At 46.1% G+C, this 24298-nt stretch overlaps 1 protein-coding gene across 9 annotated transcripts in view; it reads right to left on the reverse strand.

The window, feature by feature from the left end:
* The window catches only part of CAMK1D (calcium/calmodulin dependent protein kinase ID), a 392843-nt gene that overhangs the window by 8344 nt on the left and 360201 nt on the right, over positions 1-24298 (reverse strand). For all 9 annotated transcript variants that reach the window (XR_008376200.1, XR_008376199.1, XM_053572401.1 and 6 more), the window contains 3 exons: positions 7768-7880; positions 6549-6627; positions 759-846 (listed from right to left, as the gene is read on the reverse strand). Coding sequence is in view for 7 of the 9 variants with exons in the window: in XM_053572401.1 (XP_053428376.1) it covers positions 759-846; positions 6549-6627; positions 7768-7880 (280 nt within the window). In the remaining 2 variants the exon portion in view is untranslated. The remainder of the gene's footprint in view (positions 1-758; positions 847-6548; positions 6628-7767; positions 7881-24298) is intronic.

The following is a 24298-nucleotide window of genomic DNA, read 5'->3' on the forward strand; positions in this document are numbered from 1 at the left end:
CAATGCTAGTTTTTCTATTTTTAGTAGGGACAGGGGTTTCACTCTTGCTCAGGGTTATCTTAAACTCCTAACCTCAAGCCATCTTTCTGTCTTAGCCTCCCAGAGTGCTAGGATTATAGGCGTGAGCCACCATGCCCAGCCTAAAATATGATATTTTAAAGTAGTTTTTATTTTCCTATTCCTGGGTACTTTTGTACTAAATAGCATTGTTTTCTTTGAATAAAGCAGGCCTGTGGAATTAATTTTGTTTCTTACAGTCTCTTTCATTGTTAGATCTCAGGACAAAACAGCAGGCTCCTAATTACCTAGGCTGATTAGAACATGAGAGTTTGGATAATCCATAGATGGTCATGAAACTTCTATGGTTTAAACCTGCCAATTTTTTCCCTAGAAAATATTGATGAGTTCAACTCAGATTTCCTGGAGATTTCCTCCTTTCATATTACTTACATAAAAGTCAACTATTCCAAGTTCTAGCAAAGTGAAGAAAGAGAAAAGGAATTATGTTTCTTAAGACATAGCAAATTAATGGCTGTTTTTGCATCACAGAGGGGAAATGTGTATCCCTCTTATGTGACTCTCTAAGTCCTCATTATTATTGGTTAAAATGGTCAAAATCATTCAGGGGAGGTTCTGGGGAAATTTGTTCAAACTTGGCTGACAGTAACCTTCAGAAATAAGGAACACTCAAACCGCAGAAGGAGTCGAGTTTCACGGGAGTGGTGAGACTTGTGGGGCATTTTACATGTGACACTTACTCTCCATTTGCTTTTTGCGAAGTTCTTCCGGATCTGGGCGCTGACAGACTCATGGATGTTCTTGTTGAGGGCTGTGTCCCCAGCGATCCTGAAACAGAGGCCAAGATGTTTCGAAAGGGTATCTCCGAGGCTCTGACACCGGGTCCCAAGCCACCTCCCCAGGGGAGCCTTGTCTTCTCCTTGGGAAACTGAGGCTTGAGGCTGGGCGGGGCAGAGGGTGGCTGGCTCCTGCCCTGCCCCCAAACCCACACAGCCCACCACCACCACTCACCCATACCCTCTCTATCTGGCTCTTCTTCCCCTTTTCAAACAAATCCCTGCCCCATGGGAATCCATAACACTTCTCGTGCCCTCTCTCCTCCCACCGGCACTGACCTGCACACTTGTCCTTTGAGGGCTCCCCTTGTGCCTGACTGCTGTGCCCACCAGATGCTCCCCTCAGCCTTGCTTCCCACCTGCCTCAGACCTGAGGCCCCTCCTGGCTGCCCTCCCAGAACCTCCACAGCAAGGAGATCATCCCTTCTCATTCCCGGACTCTCAGCTCCCTCCAGGCTCCTGCAGCCTCTACCCTGCATTTTCTAGCAAGTTCTCAGAACTTTCACTCTATATCTACCTGGGTCCTCGATTGCCCTGGGCAATCTTTTCCTTAGTTCTTGCTTATTCCCAAGCCTTCTCCACTGAGTAGGGCCGAACTCAGGGGTGCTCACAGGCCTGTGCATAGGGTCCCCTGGACCTACACTTTGCTCCCTCTGCTGTCTCCCTCTCATCTCACAATCCCCAGGCTTGGAATGATTTGCAGGTCACTCACAACTCTTTGTCCTCGCATGCACCCCTGCTAGACATCAGCTGCCTCCTGCCCCTGCTCACAGCCCCTTGGCCTCCCCTGCCCCTCAACCACTGTGTTCTGCTATCAGCATTTTCTGGGCTTCAATCCCTTGCTTCCTCCAGCAGCAAACTATTAAATTCTAGGTTAGTATATGATGCCTAAGATCAGATGGGCATCTATTGATGCCAAGGCCAGGGACCATCCTCCTGCTTGGGAGGTTACTGGCCAGAGAGGAAACCTCTCCTGTTCCAGACACAGACTGCCCTGGAGATAAAAGAGCCCGGACACCACAGACCACCACTCCCAGCTGCCTGGGAGAATAAAAGGAACACGCTCGGGGCTTATTTGGACAAGAAAGCGCCCCACCGAGACTCTCCTTCCAGTTGACACACCAGACGTTAAGCCTGTGCCCGGCTGGCACGATCTGATCCTCCCACCTAAACACTCTCTTCCTTCCTCCCAGCAGGACTGGCAATGTGGCCAAGAGGATGCTCAGCAAGTCACCCACAAGAGCCAGGTTTCCACGTCCAGCAAATGGACACGGTCCCCTATTCCCAGACACACATCACAGAACAGAAGCGGGATGTCTGGATGGGCAAATGCATCTGAATGAGTGTGAGGAGGTTTGGGAACTGCAGACTCCTTGATGAAGGTTTTTTTCCCTGAGAGCCATGGGGTGTTTCCTCTTGGACCATGATGAAAAACTACATCCAGCGTGTCAGTGGCCAGCTGTTTCTTGGAAAGGATAGGGCTGAAGTGGTGGGAAGTATGGAATTCCTTGGGCTGAGAATGGCTGCAGGCGGGGCCGGGCTCCAAAGCAAACAGGTTGCGGGGGAAGCAGGGGAACGCTGGCCTTGGCCTCCAGCGCTTGTCAGCAGCGTGGTCGCAGACACTCAGAGCCTGGACTCTGCTGCCCCTGCCACCTCTGTGGGTCCAAATGGACCCAGATGTAAGGAAAATGTAAGTGTTCAGGTATTTTAGAAATGTTTCGCCCTCGCTTCCCACAGTCCTAGGCTATGCTACCTCCGGGTGAGTGTCCCTCGGGCAGAAGGCAGCCCAGAGGCTCCCCACTAGGCAGCCTTCCTGTGGAGGATGGTGCAGCCACCTTGGGCCACAGCTGCATAACATGGGTCCTTAAATGGGCACTGGGACCACAGCTGCTCTTGCTCACCACAAGCCAGGAGTTCACATAACAATGCAGGATACCAATTTTAAGAGGCATGGGCGGTGCCTGTGGCTCAGTCGGTAAGGCGCCGGCCCCATATACCGAGGGTGGCAGGTTCAAGCCCGGCCCCGGCCAAACTGCAACCAAAAAATAGCCGGGCGTTGTGGCGGGTGCTTGTAGTCCCAGCTACTCGGGAGGCTGAGGCAACGGAATCGCTTAAGCCCAGGAGTTGGAGGTTGCTGTGAGCTGTGTGAGGCCACGGCACTCTACCGAGGGCCATCGAGTGAGACTCTGTCTCTACAAAAAAAAAAAAAAAAAAAAGAGGCAGGGCATCTTAAAATTGGACAGGATCTCAGTGGTCACCGAGACTGTCCTAGGCATTAACCAATGCTTCTGATGCAGAATTTCTTTATACATCTGTACACACACCCACACGTGCACATGTAAAGCTACGGGTGCTCACACTTTATTCACGTCTCTCTTCCTCTCTGGTTTTAATATCTATGCGAACAATAAAGACAGTATTTACAAAGCCGCGCCTCCGGGGCCTGCCTTGCTACCCTCGTCTGCTCACAGGTCATCAAACCCTTCTCCCCTTTCCTCTGGGGTTTTTGTTCTGCATGTGGTGTACACTACCTCCACCGCCGAGTCTGCGTTTTTCTAGTTACTTGCTTAAGACAGGCCTGGTGATGCTTGGTGTGTGTCCCAGAGAGACTTGCCAGACTCCTGGGCTGTTCCCGATTCCTACAGCCAATGGGAGCCCAGGTGGCTGCAGCCCAGAAAGTGGGGAGTATCTCAGTGAACATTCACGAGTATGATGGTTAACTTTATGGTAAACATGGCTAGGCCATGGTACTCACAGATTTTTGGCCAAATGCTAGACTAGATGTTGCTGTGAAAACATTTTTTTTTAGATGAGATTAGTATTTTTATTTACATTTTTGGAGACTGAGTGTCACCTCGTCACCCTCGGTAGCATGCCGCAGAATCATAGCTCACAGCAACCTCAAACTCTTGGGCTCAAGTGATCCTCTTGCCTCAGCCTCCCTAGTAGCTGGGGTTATAGGCTTCTGCTACAATGCCTGGCTATTTTTTAGGAGACAGGGTCTTGCTCTTGCTCAGGCTGATCTTGAACTCCCAAGCTTAAGCAGTCCACCTGCCTTGGCCTTCCACGGTGCTGAGATTACAGTAGCCACTGTGCCCTCTGAGAGTAACATTTTAATCAGTAGGCTTCGAGCAAAGCTGATTAGTGTCCATAACATGGGTGAGCCCCACTTAAATCAGCTGAAGGTCTTAAGAAGAGCAGAGGAGGGAACATGGTCTTCACAGAGTCTTCAGACTCAAAAGCTGTAACATCAGATGGGTCTCCAGCTGGCCCTGCAGATTTTTGGGTTTATCAGCCCCCACAATCACATGAATTGATGCCTTAATTCCTTAAAAATAAATTCACCTCTCTCACATGTCCCCTGCCACCTTCCCTGTCTGGAGCACCTTCCCTTCTCTGCCAGCCTCGGGGAAGCTTCTCACGGTTCAAGACACATGGACGTCAGGCTCTGCTGAGCCCACCCATAAGGAGACTGACCTCTCCCTTCTCTGGTTTTTCCAAAATGGTAAGGCAGAGACCAGGTTTTAAGTGGTCTTCTTCCCGCCTTCTACAGAGCTAGGCTGGATTAGGGAACGAGTGCTAGGAGGCAAATCACTTCTCTTCTTTTTTTCTTTCTTTTTTTTTTGGAAATAGTCTTGCTCTGTCACTCTGGGTAGAGTGCTGTGGCTCCACAGCTCACAGCAACCTCAAATTCTTGGGCTCAAATGATCCTCCTGCCTCAGCCTCCTGAGTAGTAGCTGGGACTACAGGCACCCGCCACAACGCCCAGCTAGTTTTTCTATTTTTAGTATAGATGCGGTCTCACTCTTACTCAGACTGGTCTTGAACTCCCGAGCTCAAGAGATCCACCTGCCTCGGCCTCCCCGAGTGCTAGGATTACAGTTGTGAGCCACCGTGCCTGGCCACTTCCCCTTCTTTTTCAGGTCATTTTACTTCTCTATAAGATAATTTCTGAAGTCTTATAGTTTAAAGGCCTATTGCTGATAATGTAAGAAAACCTTTACTATCTTTTTTTTTTTTTTTTTTTTGTGTGTGTGTGTGTGTGTGGTTTTTGGCAGGGGCTGGGTTTGAACATGCCACCTCTGGCATATGGGGCCAGCGCCCTACTCCTTTGAGCCACAGGCGCTGCCCCTTTACTATCTTTATCATCACATACTTAGGCTTATTGTCCAAAGTGACTTATTAAAACTACCAGGACAATGGATGCACAATCCTAACCATCCACTTCTCCAGAACATTCTTTCCTTCTGCCCTAACCCTTCCCCTACTTCCTCTTTTCTTCTCTTTCAGCGTGCTGGGGAAGGGCATGCATTTGGGACCAGACAGGTTTAGCTGCAACCCTGGCTTTGGCATTAGCTGGTTGTGCAGTCTTGGCTAAGCTACCTTATTTTCTACTTCCTTAGCTCTGAAATGAAGCTAGATCCTACCTCCTAGGGTCATCATTAATATAAAGAATAAAGGAGACAACGCGTGAAAGCAATCAGTTCAGTGCCTCAAACATAATAGAGACGCAAGAAATGACAGGTGTTAAGCACCAACATACTGCGAAACTGGGCCATGGCACTCCCCGTGAGCAGGTCCCTTCTGGAAGGCTGACCTGCTGTGACACCCTGGAGAAAACGCTAAGGAACACACAGTTGACTGAACAGGGGCTGGTCTTGTAGGATGCTTCTTAGAAGAATTTTCCCTTGACCTCAAGGTTTTGTGCATTTATTTTCATGGTAGTGAGTGTTTTACTACTCTTGGCATTTGTTTTAAATTTTAAAAGCTCATGATGCTTTAATACTAAGAGCTGCAATTAACTAAGCATTTACGATACTCCAGACTTGTGCTAAGCTCTTTATCTGTGTCATCTCCACTATTTCTCATGTCAACTCTGTAAAAATACAAACCCAGCTTCACAACAAGTTGATAATAAAGCAGGGCTCTAATTTAAGCATAAAACAAGGCAACACTCTGCTTGAGATGTGAAAAAATGCCATACACTATTAATTATTCCCCTGAGAACTGAAGAAACACAAATTCAAAAAGCATCTTAAAAGGAAAAGTAGGGCGGCGCCTGTGGCTCAGTGAGTAGGGCGAAGGCCCCATATGCCGAGGGTGGCAGTTTCAAACCCAGCCCCGGCCAAACTGCAACAACAACAAAAAAAAAATAGCGGGGCGTTGTGGCGCGCGCCTGTAGTCACAGCTGCTCGGGAGGCTGAGGCAGGAGAATCGCGTAAGCCCAAGAGTTAGAGGTTGCTGTGAGCCGTGTGACGCCACGGCACTCTATCCGAGGGCGGTACAGTGAGACTCTGTCTCTACCAAAAAAAATAAAAATAAAAAAAAAGGAAAAGTAAATAGGCAACTTCAAATTCATTTCCTGAGTAATAAACACAAGGAATAAAACACCAATCTTAATGCCTCATTGGGTGATTGTTTTCAATAAAAATGATCCTTAAAAACTTTCTGCAAAGTGACGGAGCAAGAGCTATCTTCTGCACACTAACTTCTCCTGAGGGCATTCAGAAGACTGCGCCCTGAAGGCACACACACGAGTTCCAACACTGGCTTGGAGGAGAGGCGTACGGTCACCAGGCAGAATGAGGTGAAATTAATACCCAAGTGGATTTCCTAAATGAGAATGGCCAACAGAAAGCCTACTCTGGGAGGCATTCAGACGACAAGGTCCTCGTGCTGGGTGATTTTTCTTACCATGGGTGCCGAGCTGCCTGCTCACACGTGTATCTTTTATTTGGGTCTTTCTCCATCAGATTCCGAATGAAGTCTTTTGCTGTTCAAAAAGAAGGCACACCGGAAGGAGTCACTTTGTGGCTTGAGATGAGACAATGAGATATACCATCAAATGGTCAGGCATACTTTCTGTAATGTGAAAAACACGTGACCTGCCCTCCAAGGGCCCTCCTGTACCATGGATACGAGAGGCGCCAGCACTTGGGAAAGAAGAAAGCCAGCGCTGGGGGATCCTACGGTGACACACTGAATGAAGAACAGCAGGGCCGGGTCAGGGTCCCTGAATCCCAGGTGCCAAGGCCCTTGTTTCTAGCTGCTAGTGATCCCTTTGGTTCAGAGAAGAAAGTATCTTGATAATCATGCACATCTAATTAGTCCACCACCACTTTAGAGCAGTGTTTTGGGGATGTTTTCTTTGTGTTAGACATGGCTGAAATGACCAAACCCCCCGAACTTCTGCTAAGCCGCCAGGTCCTGGGCTAGGCACCACAGATACTGAGTCCTGCACTGTGTGCAGCCCATGCAGGCTATTACAGAGGACTCCTGGGACACCCAGTTCAGCACACAGCTAGGACAGGCAGAGGAGTGAGTCTCTATGCCATAGCCTGGGTTAGTGAGCCAGATGTCTCCAGCCTGTCCTCTGCTTTGCGAGTTAAACCCACATATGCAGCTCAGGAAGCTTCCTAGGGCAGAGTTACGTGTGCTCTGAGTGTGCTGGCCCAGGCGCATGGCCCCCCAAGGTTCCTATGTTGAAATCCTAATGCCTCATGTGAGGGCATTTGGAGGAGTCATCTTTGGGAGGTGATTATGTTGTGAAGGTGGAACCCTCACAGATGAGATTAGTGCCTTCATAAAAAAGACCTCACGGCTCTCTCTTGCCCCTTTTGCCCTGTGAGGACACAGTGGGAAGATGCTATCAGTGAACCGGGCAGTGGGTTGTCACCAGGTACCAAATGTGGAGAGCCTTTGGCTTGGACTTTCCAGCCTCCAGAACTGTGAGAAATAAATGTTTGTAGCTAAAGCTGCCTTGTTCATGATATTTGTTACACAGAACTCAAAAAGGACTACAGCAGGGGCCTCAGGACCACTCTGAGCCCCCTGGAGCCCCGTGGGTCTGGCAGGGTCAGGTAGTCTGGGTGGAGGCATTGCACCTGCTGGGAGCCATGTGTGGGAGACCTACCAGAGTCAGAGATGTCGTCCCAGTAGGGGGAGTCAAACTCGTATTCTGCCTTGAGGATCTGTTCAAAGAGCTTGGAGTCATTTTCATCATAAAAAGGAGGGTAGCCACAGAGCCTGGAAGACAAGATGGCATAAGATCTAAGACACCTGAAAATCCAGCGTGGTGGTTTTACATTTTGCCTGAAAGGAAGAGACACTGTCACTCAGGTTAAGGAAACCTGCACCATCTGTGCCCCAGACAGAATCCCGGCAAAGGAATCACATGTTCCATGGACACAGGGGGCACAGACGTCAAACTGTGATTTCATAAATACACTCGCAGAAAGGGAAAACCCAAGTGATGACCACAGGCAAATACCTACAATTAAATCCACCTTAACTGACTCTTTGTACATCATTGACAGAGTCTCATACACTCTTAAAACCTCCAACAGAGTGTCCTGTGCATAAATGCTATTGACCTTATTATCTGTAATGCTGGCCCTAAGAGATGATGGGTTGGTAGAAAAAGACTATATATGTACATTTAATATACATTTCAGGGCCCTTCTAGATTCATTTTTTCTTTTTTTTTTTTTGAGACAGAGCCTCAAGCTATTGCCCTGGGTAGAGTGCTGTGGTATCACAGCTCACAGCAACCTCTAACTCTTGGACTCAAGCAATTCTCCTGCCTCCACTTCCCAAGTAGCTGGAACTACAGGCACCTGCCACAACGCCCAGCTATTTTTTTGTTGTTGCAGTTCAGCCAGGGCCGGGTTTGAGCCTGCCACCCTCGGTATATGGGGTCGGCGCCTTCCCGACTGAGCCACAGGTGCCGCCCATAGGAGTAGAAATTTTGATTACATACACCATCTACAATTTTGTCCTATAAAACTGTGGATTCTCTTTCTAGTTCTGCTATCAGTTTGGATGCCGCCTTTACCACTAGTAGGCCATGGGTACATTTTTGGGGGGACTAAAATTTCTTTATGTGAAAATGTGGAGGGATCAGACTAGAATACTCCTAATATTCTTTTTGGCTCTAAGATGGTGTAGCTCTATGACTCAGTTTTGCTGGATAAAACACTTAAGGAGGGACCTGGCATAGGCCTGGGGCCTGAGTTTTGGAGGGGCAGGCCCTGGCTGGGATGGACAGCTACAGAGAGGTGGGACTGGGGACAAAGCTAGCCAAAACGGGGGACGGCAGCACTTGGCTGGATGGTGCAGAACCTGCTTCTGGGGGCTGTGACAAACCTGACCTGACCTTGAATCATCTTGTACAGCCCAGTGTTACTCAAAACCCAGTGACCAGTTAGTGACCAGTTTTTTTTTTTTTTTTTTTTTGTAGAGACAGAGTTTCACTTTTGCCCTCGGTAGAGTGCCGTGGCGTCACACGGCTCACAGCAACCTCCAACTCCTGGGCTTAGGCGATTCTCCTGCCTCAGCCTCCCGAGTAGCTGGGACAACAGGCGCCCGCCACAACGCCCGGCTATTTTTTTGTTGCCGTTTGGCCGGGGCTGGGTTGGGTTGGAACCCGCCACCCTCGGCATATGGGGCCGGCGCCTTACTCACTGAGCCACAGGCGCCGCCCCAAGTGACCAGTTTAATGAGAACAAATTAGCAGGAATCGGGCAGGCAGAGCAAGATGGCGGCTGAGTAACAGCTTCCTTGCATCTGGGCACCGTGAGTCTGGGGAGATAGGACTCTAGGCATCTCTGGCTGGGTGGAATCTGCCTATCATCACTCCTATGAGGATATGGGGAGTCAGCGAGAGACTTCTGGACCCCAAGAGGAGGACTAAAACAGTGGAAAACCGTCCACAGGCACAAGAACCTAAAGAGCAAGAGGAAGTGAAAGGAAAATTAGGGCAAGGAAACAGATAAAAGAAATCACTCATGAGGAAGAATCAGCAGAAAACTCCAGGCAACATGAAGAACCAGTCTAGAACAACCCCACCAAGGGACCATGAGGTAGCTACTGCAGATGATTCCACCTGTAAAGAAATGTTAGGAATGACAGAAAGGGAATTTAGAATACACATGTTGAAAACAATGAAAGAAATGACGGAAACAATGAAGGAAATTGCTAATAAAGTGGAAAATAACCAAAAGGAAATCCAAAAACAGAATCAAATAAGAGATGAACGATATGAAGAATATAAAAAGGATATAGCAGAGCTGAAGGAAATGAAACAGTCAATTAGGGAACTTAAAGATGCAATGGAAAGTATCAGCAACAGGTTAGACCATGCAGAAGAAAGAATTTCAGAGGTAGAAGACAAAGTTCTTGAGATAACTCAGACAGTAAAAGAGGCAGAAAAGAAGAGAGAGAAAGCAGAACGTTCACTGTCAGAATTATGGGACTTTATATGGGACTTTATAAAGCGTTCCAACATACGAGTTATAGGAATTCCAGAAGGGGAAGAAGAATGCCCAGAGGAATGGAAGCCATACTAGAGAATATTGTAAAAGAAAATTTCCCAAACATCACCAAAGATTCTGACACACTGCTTTCAGAGGGATATCGGACCCCAGGTCGCCTCAACTCTAACCGAGCTTCTCCAAGACACATTGTGATGAACCTGTCCAAACTCAAGACAAAAGAAAAGATTCTGCAAGCTGCCAGGAGTAAGCGCCAGTTGACCTACAGGGGCAAATCCATCAGAGTGACCGCACACTTCTCTAATGAAACTTTCCAAGCAAGAAGACAATGGTCATCTACCTTTAATCTACTTAAACAGAACAATTTCCAGCCCAGAATTCTGTACCCTGCTAAGCTAAGCTTCAAAATTGATGGAGAAATCAAATCATTTACGGATACACAAACATTGAGGAAATTCGCCACAACAAGACCAGCTCTACAGGAAATACTTCAACCTGTTCTGCACACTGACCACCACAATGGATCAGCAGCAAAGTAAGAACTCAGAAATCAAAGGACAGAACCTAACCTCCACACTGATGCAAAAGATAAAACTAAGCAATGGACTCTCACCAAATAAGACGAATAGAATACTACCACACTTATCAATTATCTCAATAAATGTTAATGGCTTGAATTCCCCACTGAAGAGACATAGATTGGCTGACTGGATTAAAAAACACAAGCCATCCATTTGCTGTCTGCAAGAAACACACCTGGCTACAAAAGACAAATTAAAGCTCCGAGTCAAGGGTTGAAAGACAATTTTTCAGGCAAATGGCATTCAGAAGAAAAGAGGAGTTGCAATCTTATTTTCAGATACATGTGGATTTAAAGCAACTAAGGTCAAAAAAGACAAAGATGGTCACTTTATATTGGTCAAGGGAAAACTACAACAAGAAGACGTTTCAATTCTAAATATTTATGCACCTAATTTAAATGCTCCCAGATTCTTGAAGCAGACCTTACTCAGTCTGAACAATATGATATCTGAGAATACCATCATAACAGGGGACTTTAACACTCCTCTTACAGAGCTGGACAGCTCCTCCAAACAGAAATTAAACAAAGATATAAGAGATTTAAATGAGACCCTAGAACAACTATGCTTGATAGGCACATATAGAACACTCCACCCCAAAGATAAAGAATATACATTCTTCTCATCACCCCATGGAACATTCTCCAAAATTGATCATATCCTGGGACACAAAACAAATATCAACAGAATCAAAAGAACTGAAGTTTTACCTTGTATCTTCTCAGACCATAAGGCACTAAAGGTGGAACTCAACTCTAACAAAAATGCTCAACCCCACCCAAAGGCATGGAAATTAAACAATCTTCTGTTGAATAACAGATGGGTGCAGGAAGAAATAAAACAGGAAATCATTAACTTCCTTGAGCATAACAACAATGAAGACACAAGCTACCAAAACCTGTGGGATACTGCAAAAGCAGTTTTGAGAGGAAAATTCATCACTTTAGATGCCTACATTCGAAAAACAGAAAGAGAGCACATCAACAATCTCACAAGAGATCTTATGGAATTGGAAAAAGAAGAACAATCTAAGCCTAAACTCAGTAGAAGAAAAGAAATATCCAAAATCAAATCAGAGATCAATGAAATTGAAAACAAAAGAATCATTCAGAAAATTAATGAAACAAGGAGTTGGTTTTTTGAAAAAATAAATAAAATAGATAAACCATTGGCCAGACTAACAAGGAATAGAAAAGTAAAATCTCTAGTAACCTCAATCAGAAACGATAAAGGGGAAATAACAACTGATCCCACAGAGATACAAGAGATCATCTCTGAATACTACCAGAAACTCTATGCCCAGAAATTTGACAATGTGAAGGAAATGGATCAATATTTGGAATCACACCCTCTCCCTAGACTCAGCCAGGAAGAAATAGACCTCCTGAACAGACCAATTTCAAGCACTGAGATAAAAAATCTTCCAACCAAAAAATGCCCTGGTCCAGATGGCTTCACTCCAGAATTCTATCAAACCTTCAAGGAAGAGCTTATTCCTGTACTGCAGAAATTATTCCAAAAAATTGAGGAAGAAGGAATCTTCCCCAACACATTCTATGAAGCAAACATCACCCTGATACCAAAACCAGGAAAAGACCCAAACAAAAAGGAGAATTTCAGACCAATCTCACTCATGAATATAGATGGAAAAATTCTCAACAAAATCCTAGCCAATAGATTACAGCTTATCATCAAAAAAGTCATTCATCATGATCAAGTAGGCTTCATCCCAGGGATGCAAGGCTGGTTTAACATACCCAAGTCCACAAACGTTATCCACCACATTAACAGAGGCAAAAATAAAGATCACATGATCCTCTCAATAGATGCAGAAAAAGCATTTGATAAAATCCAGCATCCTTTTCTAATTAGAAAACACTGAAGAGTATAGGCATAGGTGGCACATTTCTAAAACTGATTGAAGCTATCTATGACAAACCCACAGCCAATATTTTACTGAATGGAGTAAAACTGAAAGCTTTTCCTCTTAGAACTGGAACCAGACAAGGTTGTCCTCTGTCACCTTTACTATTCAACATAGTGCTGGAAGTTCTAGCCAATACAATTAGGCAAGACAAGGAAATAAAGGGAATCCAAATGGGAGCAGAGGAGGTCAAACTCTCCCTCTTTGCTGACGACATGATCTTATACTTAGAGAACCCCAAAGACTCAACCACAAGACTCCTAGAAGTCATCAAAAAATACAGTAATGTTTCAGGATATAAAATCAATGTCCACAAGTCAGTAGCCTTTGTGTACACCAATAACAGTCAAGATGAGAAGCTAATTAAGGACACAACTCCCTTCACCATAGTTTCAAAGAAAATGAAATACCTAGGAATATACCTAACGAAGGAGGTGAAGGACCTCTATAAAGAAAACTATGAACTCCTCAGAAAGGAAATAGCAGAGGATATTAACAAATGGAAGAACATACCATGCTCATGGATGGGAAGAATCAACATTGTTAAAATGTCTATACTTCCCAAAGCAATCTACCTATTCAATGCCATTCCTATCAAAGTACCTACATCGTACTTTCAAGATTTGGAAAAAATGATTCTGCGTTTTGTATGGAACCGGAAAAAACACCCGTATAGCTAAGGCAGTTCTTAGTAATAAAAATAAAGCTGGGAAATCAGCATACCAGATTTTAGTCTGTACTACAAAGCCATAGTGGTCAAGACAGCATGGTACTGGCACAAAAACAGAGACATAGACACTTGGAATTGAATTGAAAACCAAGAAATGAAACTAACATTTTACAACCACCTAATCTTTGATAAACCAAACAAGAACATACCATGGGGGAAAGACTCCCTATTCAATAAATGGTGTTGGGAGAACTGGATGTCTACATGTAAAAGACTGAAACTGGACCCACACCTTTCCCCACTCACAAAAATTGATTCAAGATGGATAAAGGACTTAAATTTAAGGCATGAAACAATAAAAATCCTCAAAGAAAGCATAGGAAAAACACTGGAAGATATCGGCCTGGGGAAGACTTCATGAAGAAGACTGCCATGGCAACTGCAACAACAACAAAAATAAACAAATGGGTCTTCATTAAACTGAAAAGCTTCTGTACAGCTAAGGAGACAATAACCAAAGCAAAGAGACAACCCACACAATGGGAAAGGATATTTGCATATTTTCAATCAGACAAAAGCTTGATAACTAGGATCTATAGAGAACTCAAATTAATCCACATGAAAAAAGCCAACAATCCCATATATCAATGGGCAAGAGACATGAATAGAACTTTCTCTAAAGATGACAGATGAATGGCTAACAAACACATGAAAAAATGTTCATCATCTCTATATATTAGAGAAATGCAAATCAAAACAACCCTGAGATATCATCTAACCCCAGTGGGAATGGCCCACATCACAAAATCTCAAAACTGCAGATGCTGGCGTGGATGTGGAGAGAAGGGAACACTTTTACACTGCTGGTGGGACTGCAAACTAGTACAACCTTTCTGGAAGGAAATATGGAGAAACCTCAAAGCACTCAAGCTAGACCTCCCATTTGATTCTGCAATCCCATTACTGGGCATCTACCCAGAAGGAAAGAAATCCTTTTATCATAAGGACACTTGTACTAGACTGTTTATTGCAGCTCAATTTACAATTGCCAAAATGTGGAAACAGCCTAAATGCCCACCAACCCAGGAATGGATTAACAAGCTGTGGTATATGTATACCATGGAATACTATTCAGCCATTAAAAAAAATGGAGACTTTACATCCTTCGTATTAACCTGGATGGAAGTGGAAGACATTATTCTTAGTAAAGCATCACAAGAATGGAGAAGCATGAATCCTATGTACTCAATCTTGATATGAGGACAATTAATGACAATTAAGGTTATGGGGGGGGAAAGCAGAAAGAGGGATGGAGGGAGGGGGGTGGGGCCTTAGTGTGTGTCACACTTTATGGGGGCAAGACATGATTGCAAGAGGGACTTTACCTAACAATTGCAATCAGTGTAACTGGCTTATTGAATGAAGCCCTCAATGAATCCCCAACAATAAAAAAAAACAAAAAACAACAAATTAGCAGGAATCAGTAGAGTACGGGCCTGCAAGGGATATTCTCAGCAAATAAGAAATGCAATGAAGGGGCCAGGAGAGGTGTCTCAGGCCTGTGATCTTAGCACTTTGGAGCTAGGTAGGTGGATTTCTTGAGCTCAGGAGTTCGAGACAAGCCTGAGCAAGACTGAGGCCCCATTGCTACTTAACATAGAAAACACCAGCCAGGTGTTGTCACAGACACCTGCAGTCCCAGCTACTCAGCAGGCTGAGGCTAAGAATCACTTGAGCCCAAGAGATTGAGGTTATTGTGAACTATGACACCAAGGCAGATAAAATGCCTGAGTGAAACTGTCTCAGAGAAACACAAAATGCAATAAAGGTGAGAAGGACAGCCTTGGTCCCTCTGTCCCTCTGCTGCTCTTGCCATGGGACATGTATCGCTGGGTACCGCTATGCAGGGGGATGGTTGATGACATTTTTAAAGGTTGTGAGACATTCTGTGGGCCTGTAAGATTCAAAATCATCTATCCTGCAAGGTTGTTTTAGGGGTTAAGAGTCCAGAAAATTTAATTTTTAAAGATTTGCTGCTTTTGGCAAAATGAACAAGAGCCAGTGCTTCTGAAACACCAAGAGGTACTTTGCTGCCCAAGGAGACCCGGAGCATGGAGATGGGTTCATAAATTTCTCCCATAATGAGGACTTGAGCTAAATGAAATGTGCATATTAGGAAAAGCAGACAGAGCAAAATGTTAGTTCATCTTAGGAAACAAAAAAACAAAAAACAAAACTACATTTGAGATCCATGAGGTTTTGTTTATTTACAACCGCATGTGTTTTACTTTATAGGTTGGCTTTCTTTTCAAGGAAAGAATTCTGTAAGAAAATTCCGAGAAAGACTGATTCTTCTTGTGCCAGTTTTCTTAATGTATCCTCCAGTCTCTTTTGGTTCTAGCTCTTTATTTTTTTGTTTCTTGTTTTTTTTTGTATAGAATGCCATGCTTCTGCAGCTCTGCTGAGGACAGGAGATGAGGAAATGGATCTAGCTTGGTGTCTAAAGTAAGTTCAAACTAAGAAAGAAGATTTAAAAATAAGGATTATAAAATAAACAGAAGGGCAGACAGAATTGTAAAGTCTTCCTCAGATCTGGCAGGTTCAGAGAGCTCCTGTCTTTAGTCGGTCTGCGTGAAGGAGGCCTGAGGAGTGTCGGTCTGCGTGAAGGAGGCCTGAGGAGTGTCGGTCTGCGTGAAGGAGGTCTGAGGAGTAACAATGTCAGGCAGAAAGTGGGTCTTCTGTGACCACCAGGCTGCCGGAACTGTGACTGATTTTACATATCAAATCTAGCAATAATCTATGTGTTGTATCACAATGGGGACTCAAAGACAATAAAGCCATTCCCAATTTTTCTAGGCTTCAAAGTTTATGGTTGAGACTAAAACACGAATTTCCCAACCCAGGGACTGTCCCTCCCAGCAAGGACAACTCCCCTTCCAGGGCCTCTTCCTCACTTCCATTACTTTAGGGCTCTCTGCCGGGCAGAGCTCTCACACCCTCCAGTCTTGGCTGTCCCTAATTTGGGTGCCACTTCATCTGCCTGCAGCACATACACACAAACATCCTACTCAGTCTAGTTTGGTTTTTCAGCCCAGCCTCGACTGAGCATCATTTGGGTCAGGAACTCCTCTAAGAGCTTTGCTGCATGACCTCACTTAAACCTCGCTGTCCTGTGAGGGAGGGTCCAGGAATCTTCCAGGCCCCTTGGAGACACTCTGCACTCCACTCTGTGCCCAGGAAGGCTGAGATACGAGGGCCATGAAAGAGGGGTGAACTCCGACATTGTCTGGGATCAGCCGAGATGGGGAAGGAGGAGAATCAAGCACGGGGGTCTAGGCCCTGGCCCCTCTCATCACGCTCCTCCCCTTCCCCCCCCAGGTGTAGAGGTGTCCTTACAGCCTGTCCTCCACACACAGTCCTGACACAATGTTCCTTTGACAGGCTAAGAACTACATGTAGCTGAATCAGGACTCGCGTGTCCCAGGCTTATGTTCCCAACTATTCTGCTATTCCCTGAGGGGCACTGAGTGAATTCTCTGAGTAGGTCCTGTGGTTTGTCATCCACCTTTCCAACCCTGCCTGCCACAGTCTGGGCCCCGGCAGAAAGGTGCTTAGGGGCTAGATCCTTGCACAAGGTCACTCTACTTTCTGGACCAAGGCAAAGGTGTGCACCCCACCTGGGCTGCCCTTCCTTCACCTTGTCACCTGATGTGAAGACCAGCTGGGTGTCATGAGGAAGACTGTCCCCCCTCGCCCCCACCAGGTGGGTCAGTGCCCTGAGGTGTGTCCCCCCATAGCTGATGGTTCCATGGGGCAACTGCCCACAGCTCAGACCTGGCCATGTCTCACTCTTATCTTTGGACCCTCAGCACCCAGATGCTCAAACACATTTACAGAGAGAAGGCCTGTGCTGGGCTCTGGAACAGAGAAGGACCTAGGCTGCAGGAGAGCCCACCGGCGAGTCCTCAATGTCTCTCTCACCTGCCCTGCCCTCCTACACAGCACCCCTGTGGGAGCAGGTGGAAAAGGCCACATCGAGTATCACTGACAGACATTCCAGAGGCCCAGGGCACGGGCCTGACATTGAGAGCCCATGGCCTGCCTTTGTGGAGAGGATGCAACGTAGTTAGGGTTACCTACAGTGCTGGTCCTGGTCCTGGGCGGATTCCATAAAGGAGGTTCTCCAGGAAGGAGACAGCTCTCAGTGTAAATGAACGTGAACATCGGCACTCGCCGATCATGGCTGACTCAGTGGTGCAGTTTTCCTTGGACACAGAGATGCCATAACTTTATAAAAGCCCCATTAAGAGGCCCTGTGAGTGTGCCACGGCCATTATCCACCTCAACCTATGTTCTGCCTGCTGTGGCCCTTGGTCATGATCTGCATTCCCATGACAACAGGTGTCTGCTGAAAGGATTTCCAAATAACGATCAGTTTTACTTCTTTACCATGTTACGTATCTTTATCTCCACAATTCACCTCAATCTCCTATGGGTACCTCTCAGATCCCTTCAATCACATGTTTAAGGTTCTGCTTTTCTTCCTCCAGAGAGGGACACAGAAAGAACAGGAGGGAGCTGGCAGCAGAATCAGGGCACAGAAAGCTCCAGCCACTTTTGACACTAGGCAGTGACTTTATTTTAGTGATAAGAACGCCTAACAATTCTGTACAGCAAACTCCAGAGCGTGTGCTCATCTGGCTTGACTGAAACTTCATGCACATCAGTTACTGGCTCCCCTCCTCCGGCCCCTGGTGACCACCATTGCACACTTTCATTCTATGAGTTTAACTATTTTAGATACTTCCAGAAGTGGAATCGCGCAGGCTCTCTGTCCCTGGCTTATTTCACTTTGCAGAAAGTCCTCAAGGTCAGGCTATTACATATGGCAGAATTTCCTGCTTTTTAAAGGCTGAAGATATTCCAACATGCTTACCACATTTTCTTTATTGTCGTCTGACCAGACATTTAGGTTGTCTCCATCTCTTGGCTGTCGCTATGAATGTGGGAGTGCAAACACCTCTTGAGATCCTGATTTTGATTCTTTTGGAATTGCTAGATTATATTTTGTGAGGATCCCCACACTTGTTTGAGTGTGCCAACAAGGCCCCGGATGAACAAAACTCAGCCAGCTGGCTGCACATCACATTACCTCCCTGGCCCTGCCTCTGCTAAGCTGGTGACTTGAATAAAGACTGGATGAGCTCTGACCAGGTCCCAGGTATGGAACGGACATCAGAACTCCCAGTTCCGTGGCATTTACATTGCAGTTGGGGGGACAGACACTCAATGCTAAACTTCAGAATAAACAGGAAATATAAAAGCTAACCAGGAAGGGTAACTAGGAGCGGGTCAGGGAAGCCACAGCCTTTCATCCGTCATCAAGGGTAGTCCTTTCCAAATACTGTTCTCTGTGCCTTCAAAGCGCCTCTCTCCATGTCCACAGATGTGAGCTGCTCACCCCCAAAGCTCCATGTGTGTGGTCCTTGCATGGTGATGTCTTGTCTGACCCCAGCCGGCCGGGGTAGGCACACTGATCTGTGCTCTTCCAGCTACCCAGGCACTACCGTCATGGCCGGTGGGTTGGCTTCTGCCCACATCTCATCATCTCCTGTTAGACTCAGCTCCCTGAGGGTGGCAACAGTGTCTCCTTTTTAACCTTAGTACGCAGTCCAGCACACAGCATGTGTTCAGCAAAGTTCTGATGGATGCTCAAGTCTTTAAATGCCTCAGTGTTTCAAAGACTCTCCCCTTCCATCTGGCCCCATCCAAACATTCCCCCTTCTTCACAACCCAGCCCACCTCTTTCTCAAGAAATTCTAAAAGATTGTGAGTTATTATCATGATTATGACGTTTATCTTCCCACCTTAATTGCCAGTCCCTGAAGGGCAGGGACAGTATCATAACTAGTGTTTCTTGTCTTTCATTAGCACTCATTGCCCTTTAATGAATACTTGTTCTTTGAATACTTCTTTGAAGAACAGGAAGTGCTTTGCACAAAACATTTATGCCTATGTGTGTGCATGTGTGCAACAGCACATACTTAAACTGATGTAAGAAGGAGGGTTGAGGCTGAGTGCAGTGGTTCACACATGTAATCCCAGCGCTCTGGGAGGCCGAGGCAGAAGGATTGCTTGAGCTCAGGGGTTCAAGACCACCTTGAACAACAGCGAGACCCCTGTCTCTACTAAAAATAGAAGAACTATCTGGGCATGGTGGTGGGTGCCTGTAGTACCACCCTCACTTGGGAGGCTGAGGCAGGATCGCTTGAGCCCAAGAATTTGAAGTGGTTGCTGTGAGCTGCAAGGGTGCCACAGAACTCTACCCAGGACCACAGAGTGAGATTCTGTCTCAATTAAAAAAGGAAAGAAAAGAAAGAAAGAAAAGAAAAAAAAGTAGAGTTGAGTGCCCACCATGGGTGCTTATTCTATAAGAGAAAAACTCAACCCAACTTTTCCTAGTGTAGTAATTTTCCATTATGTTTGTAGTGAAGTTTCCTAATGGTCAGGGGCATCCCCAATAAATGAACCTTCAACGCATGTCCCCTGAGCTCACATCTGTCCCCTATGCAGACAGCGTCTCCCATGCGTGGCTTTCCTTGCTATGCAGGTCCCTCCCAGCAGCACCTGCCCATGGAATGCCACAACTCACAGGTGGTTCCTCCTGCTCCCAGCCCGAGTCCTCAAACTAGAAGCCAAAAAGTATGTGTGAAGAAATACTTTTCAAAGTAGGGGGATCTACACAGTTGGCGGTTTCATTCTGCAGACCAGAAGTCATCCGCTGGAATGAGCTCTCATTTAGAACACTGGGAGTTCCAGAGCAATGAAGAGATGGTCTTAAGGCCACAGCCAGCGATAGCCCTGGGTATCTGCCTGGGCTCTGGCCTAGAAAAACAAAAACCACTTCAATCCAATCCCACAGGTATTCACAGAGTGCTGATCCTAGGGGAAATACTGGTCAGACCACAGCAAATAAGACAGGCCTGGGTCTTGTCCCTCAAAGTTCTGTGGTCCAGCCTTATTTAAATAGGACAAGGAGAATGTCTGCTTTTATATACATTAGAGAAACAGACTTGGTGATTGTCCTGTAAAAGTCAGTAACAATAGTCATCACCTATCAAGCACTTGCAAACTTACACGTGTTATCTCATTTAATGCATACTTCTGAGCTAAATGCTCTAACCTTGGATTTCCAGATCAGGGAATAAATGCATGAAAAATCAAGCAACTTGCTCACACCTAAGGAGCAACACAGAATTTTAACTCTATTCATCTAACTCCAGAGCCAACTCACAGTGATCTTAAGGATACTGGCAGTGTCCCCGCAAAGGTGGGGAAACACCACCCATCCACGTTCTCTTTCTCAACCTGCCTCTGAAGTCAGTGTCATGATTTTTATATTATTTATTACACATTTGGAAACAGAGCCAGAGACAAGGCCATATGACCTGCTAAAGTAATAAAAAACAGCTCAGTGCCCTTGTTCTAAAATCAATGCCCAATGTTCTTCCCAGTCTGCCTTCCTGCAGATGGGAGAATGAATGACCAGGACGACTGCGGCCCTATCTGTGGAGAGAGGGCCTGTAGACAGATGACCCTGCGTCTGTACTGAACCAGATTCCAACAGGGCCGTGTCAGACAGCTTCTGTTTAGAGCCACGCTCCTATGCAGAGCTCAGGAATGCCCTCCTCAACTGTGGGGGTGGGGGCTGCCAGAAGCAGGGAAATAAAGTCAGACAAGGGTGAGTTTTCACGAGTGAGTGCTGAGACTTATTTTAAATATTTGATATAAAAACATGTGAATGCAACAGTTCACCCTGACAATTGTCAGTCAACAGGAACCCAGAGTTTTCCATTTTAGACTACTCAGGCAAAAGGGCTCTTAGGAGAATACATACGTGAGTTTTCCAAGGGAGGTATGTGCTGCTCTCTGAGGGTAACTCCCACTGCGCACAATAGTTTCCTCAAAGTCTGCCTCTACCAAGAACGGGCCGAGTAGCACTGGAGGAAATGCTTCATCCTCTCTGAGTCCAGTTTATTTTTTGAATGAGGATAACAATGTCCCCCTGACAGAGATACTGTACTATAGATCATGTCTACTATGTAATAATATACAGTAGAACCTCATTAGCTGACCACCTCCTTAGGTTGACCTAATTTTCATAGACTGGACTTGCACCCCATATACCTATCAATACAGCAGGCTTAGTTCCTTATGTTGACCACTTCCATTGACCAGCTTGTTACAGTCCCTTTGGGGGACCGAGTAAGGTGTATGACATATAAAACACATTGACAGATAGAGGAAGGATAGACCGATATCAATAGATGCTGCTGCTGATGGAAATAGAAGGCAGATGACGGATGGATGGATGGATATGGCTAGAGAAAGTTCTGGCCACAGAGTGATCACTAAATGCTAGTTCTCACACCCCATCCCCGACTTCTCTTTCCCACCCTACCAACTCCATCAAATCCTGAGGCGGGAGGCTGGCTGCTCGGCACCCAGAAGGATGACATGAGGGAAGGGAGCAGAGAATGAGCCCTGAGGACCCAGTCCAACGTCCCACATTCTAACCTTGAGAATGGAGCAACATAGTTTACATTTTGTGCAGTTTTAGGACCATCCTCTAAAGACCACACATCTTGACCTAAATATCCCCTGAGCTCACATTTGTCCCTTGCGTTTCTCCTCCTTCCTTTTTCTAAACTGCCATAGAAGGGAAGGGGGGACCCTGCCCCTGGTCATTGTTTGGGGCACTGTGCTGTTAACACTATGATAGAGCGTACCAGACTTACTCCTGAACTTTGATCTTTGTGTGCCAAAGCTTCTGAGCACTTAGCTAAGGAGCCCTTGAATCTACAAATAGCGCAAGCCCTCCTGAGAAAGCTTTCTCAAAGGCGAGCTTGTAAAGGAAGAATGTTTTTATGCAATCAGGCCTGGGTGCCATAAAATGATCAAAACAACGAACATCCACGTGTATCAGTCCCTAAGTTTCATAAAACCAACCCAGGATCAGTGGGTCTCTGAAAAACAAGAACAAAAATCAGTCAAATGTGGGTGTCCCTCCTCTGGACACGAGTGTGTGACCCCTGGGAAGTCACCATCTGTCCTGTTTTGACACTCAGTAGGTATTTGACAAACACTTACTGAATGAATGACTGGGATCTATATAAAGGAATCTGAGTTGCACTCATCTTACTCTGGATAATATGACAAACTTTTTTTTTTCTCCCACCTCCTGTGAGTTTTTTTTTTATTGTTGGGGATTCATTGAGGGTACAATAAGCCAGGTTACCCTGATACGACAGACTTTTAAAAATCATAAAATAAAGCAAAGCTTTTAAAGCTGACAATCTTTTGAACTTATCTGAAAAAGTACACTTAATAATCAAAACAGGTTTCAGAGTATTATTTGGATTTACAGACTACAGCAACAGTGAGACCTGAATCACTACAAAAATGTAATCCAACTACTTTGGGAACAGTCTATTTGACTATGTGGATTCCCAGAACTTTCTCCTTGCAAACTCAGAGGAGAGCAGGCTGGAGAAACCAGGAATGCCTCACAGATTAGAACCATGTGCGGGGTGACTCCAGCAAAGCGCTGTTGAAGAAAATGTATCAGGTAAATGGCTGGACCATTCCCTGAGGTTTAGATAATGCCCTAAGAGCTGAGAATGAGTTCTCAGCAGAATAGGGAAAGACTCAGCGGAGAAAGGAAAAGAGAATACTGGAGGGAAAAGAGGAAACACATTCCTTAGACAGTTTATGTACAACCAGGACTGAAGATGGGGGGTTGGGAGGAGGAAGGAAGAACAAAATCTTCCCAAAGTGTGACAAGTGAGTGACGTGATCCATGTGGAGTCGACCTTTTGACTCTTGCATTAGCCAAGTGACACCACCTCGAGAGCCTGAGGCGTCCGCACGGCGGCACTGAGCCTCCTTCTGAGGGTGAAACACATCTGTAAGAAGTTGGGATGCAGCCACTTTAGGCTCAGCTCATGCTGCAGCGAAACAGAGATGGCGCAGATGAGTGAGTTCTCACGCAGAGTGGGTTTCACACCACGGCGCGGTGCGGACACCCACCTGGAGGGGATTAGCACCAAGCACTCCCAGGCAGCAGTGGAGGACCCCCCACTGAGGACGCTGCATCCAGACATCCTGCCTCTTCCCCCCTCCCTGGCTTCCTTCCTTCTCTCCCTTTCTCTAGGTCCCTCCCTCCTTCCTTGCTCTGATGGCAATGATGCCCCTGTACAGATGAACAGTCGAACTGGGAATGCCTCCACGCCATTGGCCGCAGCCTTTTCTGGCACTTTCCACATGTCCTCTTCGCTTCCTCTCACAATGTACTTCAGAGATGGACAGAGAACAAGCCCCTGGCACATGGCAAGGAGACCAGAAGCTGGGAAGCGGCATCGTGTGCATTACGCAGCACCCTGCACCACGTTATGTGGCGTTGAGTTGTGGACTTCAGAGGGACCCTTCGGGGGGTCCTCCTGCCCACCGCCAGCAGGTGTCCCTGACTTGCTGTAGTGAGGTGGAGTCTCCCTTTCCTGCCTCCCACTCTACTCCATAGTCACAAAGGGGCCTGACCCAGGCCTGCTGGCACACCACCTGCCGGTGGGCTGGCCGCTTCCCTTCTGGACCCGGTCTCTCTCTGGTCCTGTTACTGTACACCCACCACCCACCCTGCCACACCGCCCTGCACTTCCCATATAAATACTTAAAAAACATGAAGTATCTCATTCTTCCCTGTGCTCTGTATTGCTAAGAAAATTAAGACTCCAATCATTCAGAAATTGTATTTTCCCTATTCCCAAGTTTTAGATATTAAAGCTGGATCAACTCTTTCAAACTGCATTTTTATGTTTCCCATGGAAGGGGACATTTTTCCTCACACACCTCAGCACATCACATCTTTAGATAACTGGGTCTTGGGAGATACACCATCAATCTGTCTAAGACGTGACGGCCTTGCAGATGTTAAAGGCACA

Source organism: Nycticebus coucang, chromosome 20, assembly GCF_027406575.1.
Source record: "Nycticebus coucang isolate mNycCou1 chromosome 20, mNycCou1.pri, whole genome shotgun sequence".
NCBI lineage: Eukaryota > Metazoa > Chordata > Mammalia > Primates > Lorisidae > Nycticebus > Nycticebus coucang.